This window comes from Brachypodium distachyon, chromosome 4, assembly GCF_000005505.3.
Source record: "Brachypodium distachyon strain Bd21 chromosome 4, Brachypodium_distachyon_v3.0, whole genome shotgun sequence".
NCBI lineage: Eukaryota > Viridiplantae > Streptophyta > Magnoliopsida > Poales > Poaceae > Brachypodium > Brachypodium distachyon.
In genome coordinates this window covers 36,345,009-36,364,561 of record NC_016134.3, presented here as the reverse complement: position 1 = coordinate 36,364,561, position 19,553 = coordinate 36,345,009, and the positions used below count along the sequence as shown (strand labels likewise).

The following is a 19,553-nucleotide window of genomic DNA, read 5'->3' as shown; positions in this document are numbered from 1 at the left end:
GATCCAATTAGCGGCGCCGAGCAAAAAGAGCAAGTTTATTGGAAGCGGATCTTCGATTTCTTCCACGAGTAACGGCGCTTCCTGCCGCACAGCTTCGCTAGCGACCGAGGCAAATTGTCCTTTCAAAAGAGATGGGGACTCATCCAACAAGAATGCAACAAGTTCGCGGGCGCCAACGATCATGTGAGGGACATGCCTATTAGCGTCGTCGGCGTTCAGGACTTGGTAAGTGATATGCTCGAGGATCAAGGAAGCCAATGCGGCGGCAAGGATCAAGGAAGCTGAGGCCGCTATGCTCGCCGAGGAGATGAGGATCATGACGGCCGACTTGAGCCTCCTAGACCTAGAGTGGCGAGCTTGGTTCGAGGTCAGGAGGAAGATGATACAAGATCGAGATGCGCCCTCGGAGGATTGAGATGCGGCCTCGCCATCTAGTTGATTGCCCTCATTAGGTTCCAAAGCCAGGTTTTTTTTTGTTGTTGCAACGAACTATGCTAGTTTTCCGGTGAGGCCTAAAGATTGATATGTTGATTTGTTTCCTAATTTGCTTGCTAATTTGGCCATCGACTGGCATCAATTGTTGCCGGCGGTCAATTAACAGGGGATCCACGCATAGGGGAGTTATTTGAATTCGGATGCCAAATATGGGTCGGCCGAAATGGGTCGCAGCGATTTGCTTCCGGGCGCGTCCCAAACAGACCAAACCGGACAGAAAAGCGGTCCGTTTGGGCCGCGCCGCTGGAGTTGCCCTCACAAAAATCAAGATAGGTACTACTCCCTCCGTCCCATAATATGAGGAATGCACGCGTTTCAAAATCACAAATTTAACTAGTAAAATATAAATTATATTTCATAAAAAAAATATCATTAGATTTGTAGTCAAATGAACTTTTTAATGATATATTTTTAGGTCATATGATTTATATTTTGATAGTTAAATTCACGGTTTTGAAACACGTGAGTTACTCGTATTATGGGACGGAAGGAGTAGTATGGAGTTGTCAGGAGCCGCGCAGGAAGGTTCTGGCTTGTCTACCTCGCCGCGTCGTAGCTGCATAGTGTGCACCAAACCACACACGTAAAAGCAGCACGGGTTTGGCAGGACTTTCCACACGTTGCTTCCGGCTTGACTTTTTTTCTCTGAGTGAGGCTTGATTTGTGTGGTAGCAACCACGAGGGCTGCTTCTAAAACCAGTAATACTAATAAATGGTCTTACGCGGTGTGCCCTTCCGTTTTCTTTCTTTTCATTTTGCTGACAGAGTGACAGTGATTACCTTTCGGTTTTTTTTGACCTTTGGTACGGAAATAAGACCTGCTACAAAGTACGGGCACTCTCGAATTGAGTGAATCAGACGTCCGGTTGTCCCATACATCACGATCAACCGTCAGCGTTGCTAAATTTAGACAACACGCGCAAGCGCAACGCTTCGTCGATCGATCTGCCCAGCTGCTGAGCTGCATGCCAACCGTAGAGATGGATATCGGCTTGATCGACTGGACTGGTTAACGGGTTTAAACCTAAGTCAGCTTGCTCGTGTTGGTTCTTTCAATTTATTACAACACTGGCCTTCAGACTTTCTTGGTTGGCATGCCTGGATCAAGTTATAGGCTTTGGGCTTCCGTGCTACTCCCCGTCCCAAATTAATTGTCATGGATTTATATAAATTTTTATGCAAATCCACGACAGTTAATTTGAGACGGAGGGAGTACTTAGGTCTTGTGATTGTGCCTTAAGGTTTAAGGGGTGTTGCCTGGTCTAAATTTAATTATGGGTTATGTGTTGTGGCATATGAACTGATGTCAGTAGTTAAACAAGCTAACTTGCACATTCTCAAAAAACAAAAAGTTGAAATACCAACTGAACTGATTCGTTAGTGTCTGGGTAAGAGTCAAGCGTTTACGAGTAATTGTTAATTTATGAGTTTTGAGTTTTATTTTCACCAATGCGTGTGGGCTCATCATTTAGTGTCACGTACGTGTCTTACCAGCTTGTATCATGTTCCTCATTCTCATTTATTCAAAAAAATTATATAATCATCAAATCTTCTTAGTTGTAGTATTGATGCCTCCTACTTTAACGCCCGCCCCGACAAGGAGCTTGCATTGGCGCTCGGCGTCTCGAGGTGCTCGGCGTCCCTGCCTGCAATCACATCATGCCTGCAGGGGCTAAGGCACTTATTGTCAGTAGGCATGGCCTTCTCTTCCTCTTTTCTTTGACACCAAGAACCAAGGACACCTCTCCTCACATCCATGTGGTTGCAAGTCGCCCTTCCCTATAATGGCCTCATCGGAGATCGGTGCTCGTTAGAAATGTGTTTTGAGTGTTCGTTTCCTTCTAAATGTTGAGATTTTTTTATTTGCTTGACAGCTTTTAGGAAATTCAGTAGAAAGTTTAGTTGAATTTGGTTGAAAGAAGCCAAGAAGCAATTGGAAGTTTGTGAAATTTAGTTAAAAGTGTCAAAAAAAATACTTTTTTATTGTAGTTAAATCCCTTTGAAAAAATATTTGGAAGTTTTGGTCTTATTAGTAATGGTTTTCTAAAATATTAGTTGACACCTCTTTTTGAGGTTTGCTAAAAGCTTTTGTATTTTATAGATAATACACCTAGTCAGAATTAACCGCATGTGCATCGTTTTTGTTAACCGCCAGGTGAGGCACTCATATCTACCATTAGATCATCCACATCGTCTCTATGTGCTAACAAATGCTAATATGTAATATGAAAAAATGGCAATAGTTGCAGAAGAATTTCAAGGAATAAATGCTAATACATGTGCTAAGATCATTACAAGCTTAGGACAAAATATTAATAAAAAATAATTTAAATTAGCTTAAATTTTGGTTGAAACGAAAAATGTTAAAGTATAAAGCAATGGTCAGTTGACACTAAAAAAAGTACGTTAGAAAGCTAGGAGTAGGAATTGTTGAATTAATTGGTTGCTCAACGTGCCCTCCTCCATCAGACGAGTTTTCAATTTAAATTCTCCTGAGAGGGTCATGGGCATACTCAGGTAGACCTTACATGGTATGGGGTGAAATTGGGTTCAAAATAATTTTTTTGCTATCATGCTATGTGTCATATATGTATTGTTTGTGACACTCTACTTTGAAAGGGCATTTCGATTCCTAAGAGTTTTGGTGTTAATGACAACATAACTAGTGTTGTGGCGAGACGCTCATCTTCCCTGCCGGCGGCGACCACCAGGACAACGACTTTCAGGTGTTCGGCCGCTTCATCCTTGCTGGTTTCGTACCTCCGTACTCCCTCTTCGTCCAGGCTCTCATGGCAGCGTACCATCTGAAGGGTGCGCAGCTCCACCCAACTTCCCTCTTCCTTCTCGCCGTCTTCCAATTTCTCTGTGAGGGGTTTGTTGGGGTGATGCCATCGGTGGCGTTGTTCTGTCATTACTTCTACCCGCGCATCGAGCAGTTGGGAGCAATGTCGTCGGGGGTCTCGTTCCGCGCCCACGACAAGATGAAGTCGGAGTTCATCGTGCGGAGCGAGAAGAAGATCGAGAAGGAGTGACGCGGGAGCTGGTGTTTGGTTCGCGTGGATGAGCCCGACGAGTTCATTCATGCGCCCACCGAGCTGCCGGCGAGTAACGGCAGCTGGCGGGACCACTACAGCCGAGACGCGGAATTCCTTCCCATCATCCAGAAGATCAAGGCCCTGTGGCTAGAGGGGCTCACCGATCTGGATGTGGCGGGCACCTACATCAGCCGGCGCATCGCGCCGCTGCAGTTGCGGTCCCGCCCCGCGTGGATGTACACGGGGCCCGACGACACCACGCGCCTGCAAAGCGTGGGTGTGACGCCGGAGGTGATCCAGGAGTGGGTGAAAGGAATCACCGGCGAGGACGTTCCATTCATTGAGCTGCCTCCGGGGGCTCCATCCCTTCACGCCGGCGTCGCTGGCCTTCACGACATCATCGGCATCAACCCACCCTGCAACGAGTGGGGGCTGATGTCTGATCCCCCGGTCCTAGCCCCGAAGCCTCTGCCACCCGCAGCCCGTGGGAAGCAAGTGGCCGAGGAAAGCGAGGGGGGATCGGATTCCAGCTGGCCTGGCGACGAGTCCTCCGGCGATGAGGCTGGCGGCGTCGCCGGAGCCCGGACGGTCCTGCCTGAGGCGGAGGGTGAGGACGAGGACGACATGCCGCTGGTGCAGCGACCAAGAGCGCCAGTGGCAGACGCCACCTCTGCAACGGCCGCAGGCGCCTCGGTGGCTTCTGCAGCAACCGAAGCTGCGGCAACTCCACGAGGGTCCGCGGTCCCGCCCAAGCGGGGAATCTTCACCGCTACTCTCTGAAACTCAACCCCCCAAGGTAAGCTGACGTCTTTCCTCCCCCTTTATTTACAAGTTTGTGCTTGCCTTGATTCATTCGCTTCTTCGTTGATGCCTTTCAGGGACAGCTCTCCAGCTGGAGCCGGCAAGAGGGGGAGTGCCAGCCAGCCGCGCCTAGCAAGAAGCCGCGCACCCGGGCCAATGTTAGTGCCAGCCAGGCCAACACGCGGGCCAACGGTGCCGCCACTACGCCTGCCGCCGACCCGGTCCCAGAGGAGGAGGAGCCCGCAGCAGGTACGGACCCCTCTCCTGATTCCATTGTACACGCTCCTCCTGCACGTTGACCCGTGACCGTGTAATTACCTTGGCTTGCAGGCAAAACCCGGCCTGCAGCGGACAGCCCGGTAGCAGAAGCCAGAACAAAGGGGGACAAATGTCCCCCCGCAAGCGCGGCGGCCCCGCGGGGTACTTGCCTAGAACTCCCTTGCGCTCGTCACCAGGTACCTCAATTTGGTTTGAAGTACTTATTTTGCCCTTGTCGCAGGTCCCAATGCGCCCGCCACGGGGGCGGACGATACGGTGATCGACCTCACCTCCGACGTCAAGGCCACGGAGGATGCGGCAGCGGCGTTGGCACGGCGAGAGAAGGAGCTCAATTCCGCCAAGGAAAGGAGCGCCCATGTTGAGTCCGAATTGGCCACCGCCCAGGGCAAACTCGTCAAGATGGGTGAGGACAATGTGGGAAAGGCCAAGGAGATCGTGCGGGTCACGGAACTCCTCCCCAAGGCCAAGTAGGTGGTGGCGCTGGCGTGTGGCAACCTCAACAAGTTGGCGGAGCAGCGGCGAAGGGAGACCGAGAAGTTGCACGAGATCGCCCAGGCCGTACGCGAGCGGCTGCCGAGGTTCGAGCTACAGGCCGCGAAGGTGGACGGCACGGACGTCAGCATCCTGATCCCATTCTTCTCCGACATGGTGGGGAAGCTCGGGGCGCTGGACGTGTGGATCTCCAAGTTCTGCGAGGGGGAGATAGCGTCCTGCGCCAGGGAGATCGCGGAGACGATCCTCCCCCGGGTGCACTACCACCACCCCGACTTCCCCTTCGAGACGCTACTGGACGCGTGGTCGGACAATGAGGAAGGCCCCTCCCACACCAGGGCAGTGGGCAGGTTCATCAACAAAGTGATGGAGCGGATGCAGAGGAAGCCGGAGCCGGAGCCCCCTGCGGAAGACCCCGGCAACCAGCCGTCATAGTCCCCTGCAAGCTTTTGTTTTTCCTTTTGTTTCCTGCAAGTGGCGCTTGGCGCCGTTGAACAATTATGGTTTTATTAGTCCATGTAATCATTTGCTACTTTTAGAAATCTTGCTTTCTGGTTCTATTTGGCACTTGCTTCTGGAATTGACTCGTGGAATGGATCTTCCTGTCCTTGTGTGTTGCGCTTTGTGTTGCCGGGGACTCGCACGCTACGCACTTAACCAGACTAGGGACCTGGGACGGACCCGCGGTGCCAACCTGGGGCCAAGCAGCAACGGGAAGCCACTCCGCTTGCATGTTAGCTACTCCCAAGCACACGCACACGGGACGGACCCGCAAGCCGCATGAGGAGCGCAATCCCCTCGCAAACATCCTTCTAACACTCCAGCCACATGGCAGACCCAACCCACACCAACGAGCCAACGTTGAGTATTAGAAAGCTAGGCGCCTAGGATAATGCACTTAGCTGTCTGTTCTCATGTCGAACGTATCAGTTCTGCACTTGGAACGCCTGCTGGAGGGGCGCGGCAAGGACGCTGTGGCAGTGCACCCATCGACGCTGAGCACTGATGGCATGCACCCCCACAGCGTCACCGCGACAGCCCTCTCCTTGGAACCGCCTGCTGGAGGGATGCGGCAAGGGCACAGTGGCAGTGCACCCATCGGCACTGAGCACCGATGGCATGCACCACCACCGTGTCTCTGCGGCCTCCCTCGCCTTTGTAGCCATCTCCTTAGCTTTGCTCTGAGTTGCTCCGTGGCCACCATGCCCTTTTGTAGGTTCGGTGAAGAATCCTGCCACCGCGCACGCTGAGCCACCACGGCACACGTGGCGACACCCTCCTGCGGTAAGAACCTTGAAGCTGTCACCATGCACCAGTGGCTCCCCGCTAGACGACACGTCCTGTGAGTACTCCACGAGCATCACAGTGTGTCCGATCCCTATCCTTATCCTGCATGTCAGATTCTTACCAAGCCCGAGATGCTACAAATTTTTCGAAATGCACGAAAAAATGGTACAACACAGACAACCCTCCTGCCTCCCAGCCCCCGGGCACAGAATGGTCGATACCAAACTTGAGTGTGAGCACTCTTTCGTTCCCAAGATGCTGCTGTCGCGTGGTGCGCGTTGCGGGGGACCCGCCAATGGCACGACCCCGTGTCGGAGTGATCCGGCAACGGGATTTCTGTTTTCGAGGCTCCGGCAGCCCCCTGCTCATAGCCAAGGATGAAAAGAGACTTTTGTGCACCTAGAGCAGGAGACAGAAGAAAGCACATGCAATAATCGAGTCAACTTGAAATTCAGAGGAAATCACTTATCTTTGTTAATAGAAACTAGCGGATTACAATCGGGGGTTGCCCGGCTACACTAGTTCGAGAGGCATGCTGCAGCAGCATCACCCGTGGGTTAGGCTCCGCTGCTTCACGGGTAGAACTTGCGCAAGTGCTCAAGATTCCAATTGTTTTGCACCGGCAAGCCTTCTTCGATTTCCAGCCGGTCAGCCCCCGGTCTGGTCACCTGCACTACCCGGAAGGGCCCCTCATATTTCGGAGCCAACTTGTTCCCGGCCTTCGTTCCTTGTATCCGGTGCAGGAGAAGGTCTCCGACCTCGAGCTCCCGGGGACGAACCCGCCTGTCATGATAACGGCGGAGTCCCTGCTGATAGCGCGCAGCTCGCACAGCAGCCCGGCATCGAAGTTCTTCGATGAAGTAAAGATCGTCAACCCTCTGCTCGTGTTGGCTATGCTGGCCGTACGCGCGTACTCGAGGAGATCCATGCTTGAGCTCGAGGGGCAGCACCGCTTCTGCCCCGTAGACAAGGGCAAAAGGAGTTTCACCCGTTGCCCAGCTAGGTGTGGTCCTGATCGACCACAGCACGGGCTGGAGTTCTTCGACCCAGTGCTTCCCGTGGCTTTTGAGCTTGTCAAAGATTCTTGTCTTGAGCCCCCGCAGCACCTCTGCGTTGGCTCGCTCCGCCTGTCCATTGCTCCTCGGGTGAGCAACAGAGGTAAAGTGGATCTTGGTGCCCATGTTCTCGCAGTAAGCTTAGAACACGGCGCTCGTAAACACGAAACCTGCACACAATGCCCTTGAAGAACTTGATGGCCGCCTGAGCGGTCACCTTCCGCACTGGTTCCACTTCCACCCACTTGGAGAACTTGTCGATGGCCACGAGCAAATACTCGTAGACGCCAACCGCTCTCGGTAACTTGCCGACGATGTCCAGCCCCCAGACCGCGAACGGCCAGGAGGATGGAATGACTTGCAGGGCTTGTGCTGGCTGATTACTCTTCCTTGCATGGAACTGGCACGCCTCGCATGTCTTGACTAGTTGCTCGGCATCGGCTAATGCTGTAGGCCAGTAGAAGCCGTGCCAAAAAGCCTTGCCGGCCAAAGCCCGAGAGGCCACATGGTGCGAGCATGTGTCTCGGTGTATGTCTTCCAGAAGTGCGCGCCCTTTGTCTTGGGGCACGCAGAGGAGCTTTACTCCATTTGCACGCCTTTGGTAGAGATCCCCATCTACCAGAGCGTACATCTTGGCTTCCCGGGCTACGCGCTCCGCGGCAACGTCGTCTTCAGGGAGGGCTCTCTCCTTGAGGTAGCGGGCGATGTCCACTGCCCAAGGCGGGGTTTCCCTACTCATGCATGCCTCCACATCGGCGGCATGGACCTCCGCTATTGCGGGGTTTCCTTCGGTTGCCAGGGGGGCTTCCCCGGCAGCCGGCTTGGGAGTGACTGAAGGCGCAATCTGCCTGTGCCAGAACACTCCTGCCGGGGCTTTCCGGCGCTCCGTTGCCCACTTGGACAGTTCATCAGCCGTGAAGTCATCCTTGCGCTTGATGTGCTCGAATCGCAAAGCGTTGAACTTGCGTTCCAGCTTGCGGACTTCATCCACGTAGATGGGAACCTGACGGGAACCTTCACGCTGCCATCCGGGGCAACCCCCGCAGCCCGGCTAGTCCTGCTGGGCTGGTGGCTTCCCAGGCAGCTCGCACCGCGCTGTCCGGGGTGCCGTCCTTGCGGGGAGCAAGCGAGGCGACCCGCGCGTTGCGCAATGGTGGTACCCCGGGTGCCACTGGTGCGACAATGTGGGTTGGCTATGGCATCGCCGTCTAGCCCATGTCAACATGAGATCTTTGCAAAGTCTCCTCAAAGGTGAGCATGTACTAGGACTAACCAATGTTTCATTTAATAAAGACCGTGTGTGTAGTGATTGTATTGAAGGGAAGTTACATGAGAAGTCATATCACTACAAGACAATTATCACTTCAACGAGGCCTTTGGAGCTCCTTCATATGGATCTCTTCGGTCCTCCTACATATGATAGTCTTGGTGATAAGAAATATTGTTTGCTTATTGTTAATGACTATTCTATGTACACTTGGGTATATTTCTTCAAGCATAAGAGTGAGACCCAACAAACCGTCATCGAATTTGCCAATGAAGCCCAACGCCAATAGAATGCAAAGATTATGGCTATAAGGAGTGATAATGGTTCCGAGTTCAAGAATTACACCTTGATTGAGTTTTTGAGTGATGAGGGTATCAAAAGACAATTTCCGCTGCGTATACCCCTCAACAAAATGGTGTAGCGGAGAGTAAGAATAGAACTCTCATGGATGCGGCAAGGACAATGTTGGCGGAGTTCAAGTCTCCATGTAACTTTTGGGCCGAAGCAATCAACACCGCATGCCATGCTACTAATCGCCTCTATCTCCGCAAAATATTAAACAAGACACCTTATGAAATTCTCACGGGACGCAAGCCCAACCTCAAGTACTTTCGGGTATTCGGTTGTAAGTGTTTCGTGCTTAAGAAAAGTGTTCGTTTATCTAAATTTGAGCCTAAAACTTACGATGGCATATTTGTTGGTTATGCATCAAACTCCCACACTTATAGAGTCTACAACAAATCCACCGGATGTGTTGAAGAATCATGTAATGTGGAGTTTGATGAGAATAATGGCTCCCATGTGGGGCAAGTTGATGTTGTGGATGTAGATGATGAAATTCCTCCCCAAGCTATACGAAGAATGGGCATAGGTCAAATTATGCCCGTTGAGGATCCCCGTATGGAAGAAGGAGAAGGACAATGCTCTACTCAAGTGGAGCCCTCATCTCCACAAGATCCACAAGCTAGCCAAGAACAAGAACAAGTCCCTCGTGTGAATGAACAAGTTGATCAAGGGCAAGATCAAGCAAATGTTGATGTTGGTGACTCTTCACCAAATGATGTTCAAGATCAAGATCTTCAAGATGTTCAAGCTTCCATTGAACCTCAAGATTTATCTCAAGAACTTATGGAACGTCGGGCCATGAAGATTGCCTCACGACTTCAACGTCAAGAACATACCTTGGACAATGTCCTAGGAAGTATGAGGAAAGGAGTAACTACTCGTAGACAATTAGCTAACTTTTGTGAACATCATGATTTTGTCTCTTGTGTTGAGCCCCAAAAGGTACAAGAAGCACTCGAGGATCCGGATTGGCTTAATGCCATGCATGAAGAGTTGAATAACTTCGAGCGAAATAGAGTATGGTCATTGGTGGAAAGACCAAAAGATTGTCAGAATGTCATTGGCACCAAATGGATATTCAAGAACAAGCAAGATGCACTTGGACAAGTGACAAGGAATAAGGTAAGATTTGTGGCTCAAGGTTTCTTCCAAGTCGAGGGTATTGACTACGATGAAATTTCGCTCCCGTTGCTTGCCTTGAATCTATTCGTATCTTGCTTGCATATGCATCCCATCATAACATTACTTTGCAACAAATAGATGTGAAGTGCATTTCTAAATGGTCCACTAAATGAGTTGGTATATGTCAAACAACCACCGGGGTTTGAGGACCCTCAATTTCCTAACCACGTGTACAAACTTGATAAAGCCCTTTATGGTCTCAAACAAGCACCTCGAGCTTGGTATGAGCACCTAAAGAAGCTATTAGTGGATCGTGGCTTTGAAATTGGGGTAATTGACTCCAGTCTTTTTATTAAGATGATTGGTGGTGATTTGTTTATATGCCAACTATATGTTGATGACATCATATTTGCTTCTACTAATGTGTGTTGATTTTTGGTTCAGATTTGAGATTCCAGCCCAAACCCTAGCTGCTGCGTATCGGCGGTACTACCGCTTGCTTTAGAGGTACTACCGTCGGGCGATACCACAGGCTAATTAGGCGGAGCCTCCGCCTGTTTCTGAACTGGTATCAATACTGCTGCAATATACATGCTCCTCATTCCATTTCCCTGTTGAACTTGTGCTTATCTCCTGTCCCTCGCATCTGTTCTCTTATTCACAGGAGGTGGAGCTAGTTCTAGCAAAGGTGATAAAGGCAAAGGCATTAAGCGAAGGCACTCAGCTATCACGAAACCAACCAAAGCTCAGCGTGATCAGATCATTGAGGAGGATATTCTAGAACCAGCCCGCATGTCCTGTTCCAAGTTACCGGCAAGCAACATGTCCAGTCCATCAAGGAATACTCCACTCATGAGTTCAAGGAAGCAAGGATAGTTAATCCGTATCCTGAGGACATTGCTGAGGGTGAATTTCATTCCAAATGGGTTCTATACTGCATTTCAGAAGCAAATCTTTGACGAGCTCTATACCTCAGGTGACACTTTCAAGCTTGTCACACAATGTGCCATCAACATCCCTCACACGCGTCGGAACAAGTACTTTGAGGAGTCTCTTGAACTGTGTGAGAAGTTTGGTCTCCTTGACATCATGGAGTTCCAACAAGACTACAATGCCTTCTTTGTTGCTCAGTTTTATGCCACAATACACTTTGGGACAGATGAGCACCGTTCTATCACTTGGTTCACACGAAAGCATGTTTGCAAGAGCAATTGGGCTGAGTTTGCCACCATCCTAGGCTATGAATATCATGGAAATGAGATTGCTAGTGGTTTCCGAGTTCATGGGGCAGATTATCCTATGGATAAGAAAGAAATGAAGCCACTTTACATTGGAGGGAGAGCTGACCTTGGGAAGTCAAAGGACTTTTTACCTGTGTATGACATTATGCATAGGATCTATAGAGAGACCATTGGAGTCAAAAGAGGAAACATTGATGCATTACATGGTTTTCTTGGTGATCTTATGATTTGGACTCATAGGAAGAAGGATGCTAATGAGAGGTTGGATGTCATGGACTACCTTTGGCATGAGATGAATGGACTTGTCAACTATCAACGGTCACCCACTTATGCACCATATGTCATGACTTTGCTCATCAACAAGGCCAACATTCATGAAGATACACCATTATCCAAGCATTTGTCCAAGAGGTTGATGATCAAGAAGCATAATAGATCAAGGTTTGATGAAGAGAAAGAAGCGGTGGAGAGTGATGCGGATGATGAAGACTTTGAGATTGTCCCCCGCATTCGTACTAGCAAGCATAAAGAGAGTTGGATGGAGGCCATGAGCCGCAAAATGAAGCAAATCTTTTGCATCCAACAAGATTTTGAGAAGAAGATGTATGCTGCCCATGTTGAGTCAAAGGCGAATCGCCGTGTTCAAAAGGCCATTTGTCACAAATTGGACATCCCTTATCCTAGTGGTAGTGAGGAGATTGTTACTCCTTTCAAGAAATGGAAGTCCAAGCACACCTCTACATGGATTGAAGAGATGGATCAAGAGGAGAGCCCCTCCGAAGAACAAGAACAAGAGGAGGTAGAGGAAGAAGAAGAGGAAGACAATGGCACCAATGATGATGATGACTTTGAAGATGATGAAGATGATGAGTGATCCCTTGTGTTGTGCTTGCTCCTTGGGACATTCTTCCCTTTTTGGTGTCTTTGATGCCAAAAGGGGAGAGAGTTAGTTAGGAGTAGGAGTAGAACGGGGATTTGCAAGGTTTTATCGAACTTTATATTGCATGAGAACTAAGTTTGTGAACTTTACGTGTGTGAAATGCCCTTCGTGGCATTTGTTATCTATTTGTGAGACATGTTGAACTTTATGCATGATTGTAATAGCTAGCCACATTATGACTTGCTCTATGCATTGTGGTTATCCTTTATATATCTTGTCTCACCTATCTTATGTGGAGATGTTGTTTATTTGTGCCTTTTTAGATTTGCTCCATCACAAGATCTCATTGCAAAGATAAGCCCTTGTGTGATTTCATTCTTACTTATGTGCCTCTAGTAGGTATGGTCTTATCTCTTTTAAATGAATCATTCATATCTTAAGGAAGTGTTAATTGAAATATCTTTGATCCTTTCCAATTGAGTTGTTGGTTTATAAAATCTAGGGGGAGCGTTGATCCTAGAGTATGTGCACTTTGCATTCCAAAAGCAAATTTAAATGGTGCATATATCTAGGGGGGGGCCGTCTATATTTTATATCCCTTTGCTTTAAGCTTTGTTGTTATATCTTATTGCAATTCGTTGTGTTGTCATCAAACACCAAAAATGGGAGATTGAAAGGGCATTTCGATCCCTAAGTGTTTTGGTGTTAATGACAACATAACTTGTGGATTAATCGTGCGCCAAGTGTTTTCAGATTTGATAACTAGTGTTGTGACATGATTCATCGCCCTCAAAAAGGAAAGAAGAGTATAAAAATTTACGCCTTTTTATTTTATTGAGTCGTAGGAAAATCCGTACTATAAAGAGGGAGTCCATTTGGGAAAACTTTGGGTGAATCAACTTCACCTACACAAATCTACTAGATTGCACCCACATAAAGCCTAATCCCAGTTTTGAGTTGAGAGTAGTTTTAATCCTGCTTAGCCTGTCAGACATTTTCAGAGTTAGCCGGTACTACCGCCTAATTAGCCTGAGGTTCCGATTGGCGGAAGTTCTGCCCTGGTACTGAAACGCTACGGGAATCCTTCTGTGTATAGCGGCAGGAGACCGGTAGCATGGCGGAAGTTCTACCCCCTAGAACTTCCGGTCCACAACCGCCCTGGTACTGGCGTTACTGAATTGTGTCTTAACGATTGAATTTCGATTGGGTATAAAAGGGGCTTCGTCCTCAACGGGTTTCTTGGCCCGAGCACACCCAGTTCATCCCCATTCTCTCACTCAAGAACACCAAAAGCTTCAAATCTCGAGATCTCTCTCCCTAGTGCATCCCCCAAGCCAATACTTTGAGGAAGGGTTGAGAAGAACTCGATTTAGGGTTTCACCAAATCAAAAGTTGATTCCTCTCGTTTTCCTTGGTGGATTTTGTTACTCTTGGGATTTTGGGATCCCTAGCCGGAAGGTGTCTCTTCAAATACTCCAATCTTGTGAGGAGGTGTTTAAGGATTTGGGAAGACGCCTCCAATTTAGTTGTGGATTCGTGTCCTTCCCCTTGTTTGTAAAGGTTCGGCGTTCGCCTTCAAGGAAGCCATTAGTGGAACTCACCTCGCCTTTGTGGTGTTGTGAGAGCTCATCCCACCTTTGTGGTGTGGTGAGTTGGAGAATAGAGTGAGCCTTCGTGGCGTCTCTCCCTTTATGGTAGAGCACTCCTCCAAACAGAGACGTACACCGATCCCAATAGGTGGAACTCCGGTGAAATCTTCGTCTTCCGTGTGGTATCATACTTGCGCCTTTACTTATTTGTTTTACTTCATTGTCTATACTTTGCTTCGGCTAGTGCTTCGGCTATTGCACTTCATACTAGGGTTGCATTCCTTTTAGAGAATTTAGTGAACCCTAAAATTAAGTGTTTGTATCTCTCAAGAAAAAAATAAAAGTAAAATTTGTTAGTCGCTTATTCACCCCCATCTCTAGTCGACCATACTGATCTTTCATACTTTCAATGAAATGTGTGTGTAATGTGTATGAGTGCACTTGGTAGTTTTCATTCTAGTTTCGCCCGGGCGAAGAGCAGCGCCAAACAAACAAGAACCAGAGTGATTCGTCACATGAGAAAAGTTAGTTTTTAAGATTTATGGGGGGAACACGTCCCAAAAGGATGGCTAACATCCTTAATGTTTACAAACAAACTGGTTACGCGCTAAGTTCTGAAGTCGAGAAGGAAACAAACCCACTCATCATATGCTAAAATCCCTAAGCAATCACCTGGTTGAAAGGAAGTGCTAGAGTGATGACAACTAAGAGGTGGCCGGGCTCGGAAGCCGTCATCTTTTGAAGAAATCGTGATAGCTCACTAATCTAGCTCCATGGCACCAAAAATGTTTTAGGGCTCAAGTGACTCACCAATGCAAGGACCTAGAAAAGCAACTTTTTAATACTGAGACATTCTGGCAACCGAGGAAAGCTTTGGTGACAGAACCTAGAGTCTGGAGATATAAGAAGTGAGAATGACGGCATAACTAAAGAGAAATCCTCTGGAAAACTCGGCTGCTTGCTAATGCAGGCTTTCTGTGTGCAGTCAATCTACTCAGAGTGAATCAGTCCCTAAGGGCATGTACAACAGTAGTCTATTAGCCGTCTATAGCAGTGATTTTGGCTGACGTGGAGAAGAACATCGAAGAGAGAGAGAGAGAGTGAATCTGTCGGTAGGAATATAGACGATCTCTAGTCCTGAAAAATCGGCCGCTACCGATTGCCTTTTGCCGTTGTATCGGGTGTCTGCTGCTCCTTCTACGTTTTCCTTTCTCGTTTGGCTCAACGGATGATGGTGGGGTTTGCTACAATTTCGGATTTTGCAGACGATTAAAAAGACAAGTTACTGTAGAGGCTATCTTTAGTGCTGTATTGAGTGAGTACTGCAGACAGGAGTTGTCTAGACTGCTGCACATGCCCTAAGGAACATCCGAGATGGCTAACGTCTGATGAGTAAATGAAAGTATCGATGTTGCTTTGACTATTTAATCATGCCGAATCATCTCGGCGAATTGTGATCGCGCCGAGGACCAGCTAGTAAAATTAAACATAAAACATAACACATAATAAGGAGCCAAGACATCTCAAGTCATTCAACTACTTCTCTTCATTACATCCTCCACGCATAGAAAACCTTGAGTACCACAATTAAAACCGTACATCAGTAAATCAAGGGTTTCCATCCAATCCTGACCCGAGACCATGTCCCTCGCCATAACCTAAACCCAATCCGTTACTCGACCCTTGCCCATAGCCTCCACCTTCGCCATATCCAGACCCCGAACCAGACCCTTCGCCGCCTCCACCACCATACCCTTGCCCGCCACCCGAGCCGGCCGAGGACCCTGCCCCTGACCCATTGGACCCAGCATTCGACCCTGCACTAGACCCGGCAGACGAGCTCGCCCCTCCAACAGAGATCGAGCCGGATCTAGACGTGGAAGTAGAACCCGCCCCAGCCACCGATCCAGAACCGGACCCAGAGCCAGAAGCTGACACCCCTCCTGTGCCTACTCCGAGTCCAAGCCCGAGACCAAGCCCAAGCCCGGCACCCTGCCCTCCACCGAGGTCAATGCCGAGGCCCATCCTGGCCACACGGCGGCTCTCCACCAGGCCGCCGGACAGCAAACACCCGAGAGCTACAAGCCGTAGAGCTGCAGCAACCACGCCACCCCTGCCTCCTGCCATCGATCCCTCCTCGCGCACCAGTGCACCACGCAAACAAGTTAACTGCCTGATGGACGATCACCAACTCCGGTTGCCTTGGGAGATGTAGAAGATGCTTGCAGTTGCTTATATAGGGGAAGTGAAGTGCGCGAGGCCGAGAGATTGATCATGTCATGTGGCAGATGCTGTACTGGGCGTGCAGGCGGTGGTGGCGTGGTGGTGCAGTAAAGGTTACTTTGATAGTGGGGGCGGGGGAGTGGTTGTGATGCTCTGCAGCGCGCATGCCCGGAGGAGAAACCACACGACAAACTGGCCGGCCGGCGTGGATGATAGCGGGCTAGCTCTTTGGTCGTTCAGTTGATGATCTGGTAAGTGGTGGGCTATAGCTGGTCGATCGAAACTTTGCTTTGCTCGAGTGATAATTGTACTTGGAAGAGTTGATCCATCAGTGTGTTAGCTGGGCAAAACTTTCTTTGAACCTCTTGGGATAAAAGGTCAGCGGCAATTATGCATCTAGACTGTTGGACATTCTGGCTCTCCTAGCTTGTCCACTAATGGTTTGCCGTTAACGCGTGTGAAGTTGATGCTAATCAAATACGCATCTCGATCGAAATGTACCATTTCGAATTTTGGAAAGATGCACTGCAGCTTAGTTGAGGTACATGACGATATGTTGCTGCTAGTGAGTGGAACACTACTGAAATGAGGATAGAAAAGCTCGATTCGCTTGGGCGTTGGACATATGTGCATGCATGCGCGATAATGTTTTTTGTTACATCTGCATGCATTCGCAATTACATGATGGTGTGAAAAAAAAGGAATCGATCCAAGTGTACGTTCACGTCGACAAACAGCCGCGTGCGCTTTGCACGCTGTACAGTAGCAGCACTACATTCATGGTTGCAATCATCTGGTGATCACCGCTCCACTACTTATCTTGCACCTAAACAAGGCGATGACCCACTTTCTCCCGATATGGCGCATGCAGCTCATGCATGCATGGCACAGCGCCCACGATCGAGCGCCAACTTTCCTGCGCACTAGGACGATCGAGGCCTTCGGTCTCACGCATTTCTCAACCTCAGACGTGTCGCGCAGCCACGGCTGGTGCCGATGAATAGCTCGCCGGCAAGCAACTAAACCCAGCCGCCCACCACACACGTACGCCGGCGCCGGCCAGGAGCACGATCTCCTTGCATGCATGATCGATGTGCGTTGAATTCCCACACTAAAATGGCACGGGCGTACGGCTCCCAGCCACACATATACCAGGGCTAATCCAGAGCAAACACGCGCAAGATTCAACCATGTATGCCACTTCGATCCTGTGACAGCCTTATCATCTCTCGCCAGCACACAGCCTCTCGCTCTCGTCGACCTTATATATTCAAACCAGTATTTTTCAAACTCTCGCATCACCTATCCACACACAGAATCTCTGGCAGAGATCATCGATCACTAATTAGCTGTTGAGATAGACAAGATACTACAATGGTTAGCACTAAGGCCATTGCTTTCGTAGCTGTAGTTGTCTGTGCTGCGTCGCTTGCCCCGGTGGGTGAGAGCCGCTCTGCGCGGAAGGACCTTGGTATCAACCTTGGAGGCCTTGGTGTTGGAATTGGTATCGGGTTGGGTGCGGGTGGTTCAGCTTCTGGCTCAGGCTCCGGTTCAGGTTCTGGCTCCGGCTCGGGTTCTAGCTCTGGTTCAGGGTCGGGTTCCGGCTCTGGCTCAGGTTCAGGATCAGGATCCGGGGGTCTAGGCCTTGGACTTGGTGTTGGAGTTGGTATTGGCCTAGGTGGTGGTGGTTCTAGTTCCGGATCCGGTTCTGCATCCGTCTCTGGCTCCGGATCAAGCTCAGGGTCCAGTTCTGGGTCGGCGTCGGCTTCTGGGTCAGGCTCGGGCTCGGCCTCGGTCTCGGGAGGAGGTGTCGGGCTTGGTCTTGGAGCTGGACTTGGCATTGGGTTGGGTGGTGGTGGTTCTAGTGCGAGTTCTGGGTCAGGCTCAGCATCGGCTTCTGGCTCTGGGTCGGGAAGTAGCTCGAGCGCAGGGTCTTCAGCTGGATCAACTGCGGGATCTTCGACAGGATCCAATGCTGGGTCGTTCGCTAGCTCTGCTGCGGCTTCCGGTTCAAGTGTGGGGTCTAGTGCAGAATCAAGTGCGGGTTCCCAAGCTAGAAGTGTGCAAGGCGGCCATTGACGTGGGCTATGGTGACGATCTAGCTCTCTAATGATCTTGTTAAACTGTTCTGTTGTAAAGAGGTCTTGTTTGGTATTAGTGTATTTTTCAGTCACTTGAGTTTTGGTATTTGAGCGGTTTTGGTGTTCATTAAAAACTGAAGTGTTTGTGGAAAAAACTAGACATAATCCCCTCCAAATCTTTCCTACCAAACAACCATTTCGAGTTTTTAGTACTTTTCAATTTGGAGTAGATAATACCTTAAAAAAGGGCCTAAGGATTTCTACTTGGCAGCGGCAGTGCATGCTATTATTAAAGTATTCAATGTCGTAACAATTAGGCAACTTCGTTATATGTAGACCGGTGCATGTCCTGTGCAACGGATCCTCAGCGAACCTGAAATGTTTGTGGCCTTGTGGTTTTGCTATTTTCAATTATATGATCTCTTCGTCCCATATCAAGTGACTCAAATTTATTTAAATAAGAATGTATCTATGTACCTAAAAAGCATCCAGAACATCTAATATTTAACGAAGGGAGTATATTAAGATGCTTTAGCTCTTGACTAGGTATGTTCGGGGTATGATTTGCTAACATACTCGCGCCGTTCTAAAATATCAGTCATATTTTGTTTTATCTGGAAAGACAAGCATTTGGTCAATAGTTATTCTATTATTAGTACACAAGTTTTTTCTGTTTAAATTGTAGATAACTAGATATGTTCAGCTATATATTTTTTGGTTAAGTAAATACAAGTATATACCGAGCGGATAATAGCGTATTTATTAACCATGAAAAGGAAGAATATTCAACCTTTTCTAAACAATTTTAGAACCACCGCCAGGAATCCATGATATATCACTGAAAACTCCCATTCAGTGCTCCCCTCTCTCTTCCTTTCCAGATTGTAAGACCTATCTCGTAATTCACGCTAACTAATACTCTCTCTGTTCCTAAATTTTTGTCGTGATTTTAATTTAAATTTGAACTAAAAACCATGACAAAAGTTTAGAAACGGAGGGAGTAATTGTCTACTTAGGTACTAGACTTGGGGATCCTTCTCCTTTTTGAAAAAAAGTTATGTACTAGACTAAGACTTGGTTTGGCACTGCTGAAATTATTTCATACTCTCTCCTTTTCACAAAGGTAGGCGTATTTGGTTACGTTAAGACAATTCTTTGACCAAGAATTACTCTATTCTTGCCTCGGTGTCATCGTTAACAAATATCGTGCCTCGGTGCCATCGTTAACAAATATCATGCCTGGGTGTCATCGTTAACAAATATCGTGCCACGGTGTTATCTTTGATCGTGCATCTGCCGGATTTCGTAGCAACTAGTATAGTCAAATGCAATGATTTATGTCTCGTTTCCGTCCGATCCCT

The 19,553-nt window shown here is 48.7% G+C and overlaps 1 protein-coding gene across 1 annotated transcript; it reads left to right on the top strand.

Annotated features, from left to right (window-relative positions):
- The first annotated feature begins 17,140 nt into the window (after positions 1 to 17,140).
- Positions 17,141 to 18,489, top strand: LOC106866725 (cell wall protein IFF6-like). Its single transcript, XM_014902395.2, has one exon. It carries the CDS (start codon positions 17,486 to 17,488, stop codon positions 18,188 to 18,190), a length of 705 nt encoding a protein of 234 aa, XP_014757881.1. The 5' UTR covers positions 17,141 to 17,485; the 3' UTR covers positions 18,191 to 18,489.
- The last annotated feature ends 1,064 nt before the right edge of the window (positions 18,490 to 19,553 follow it).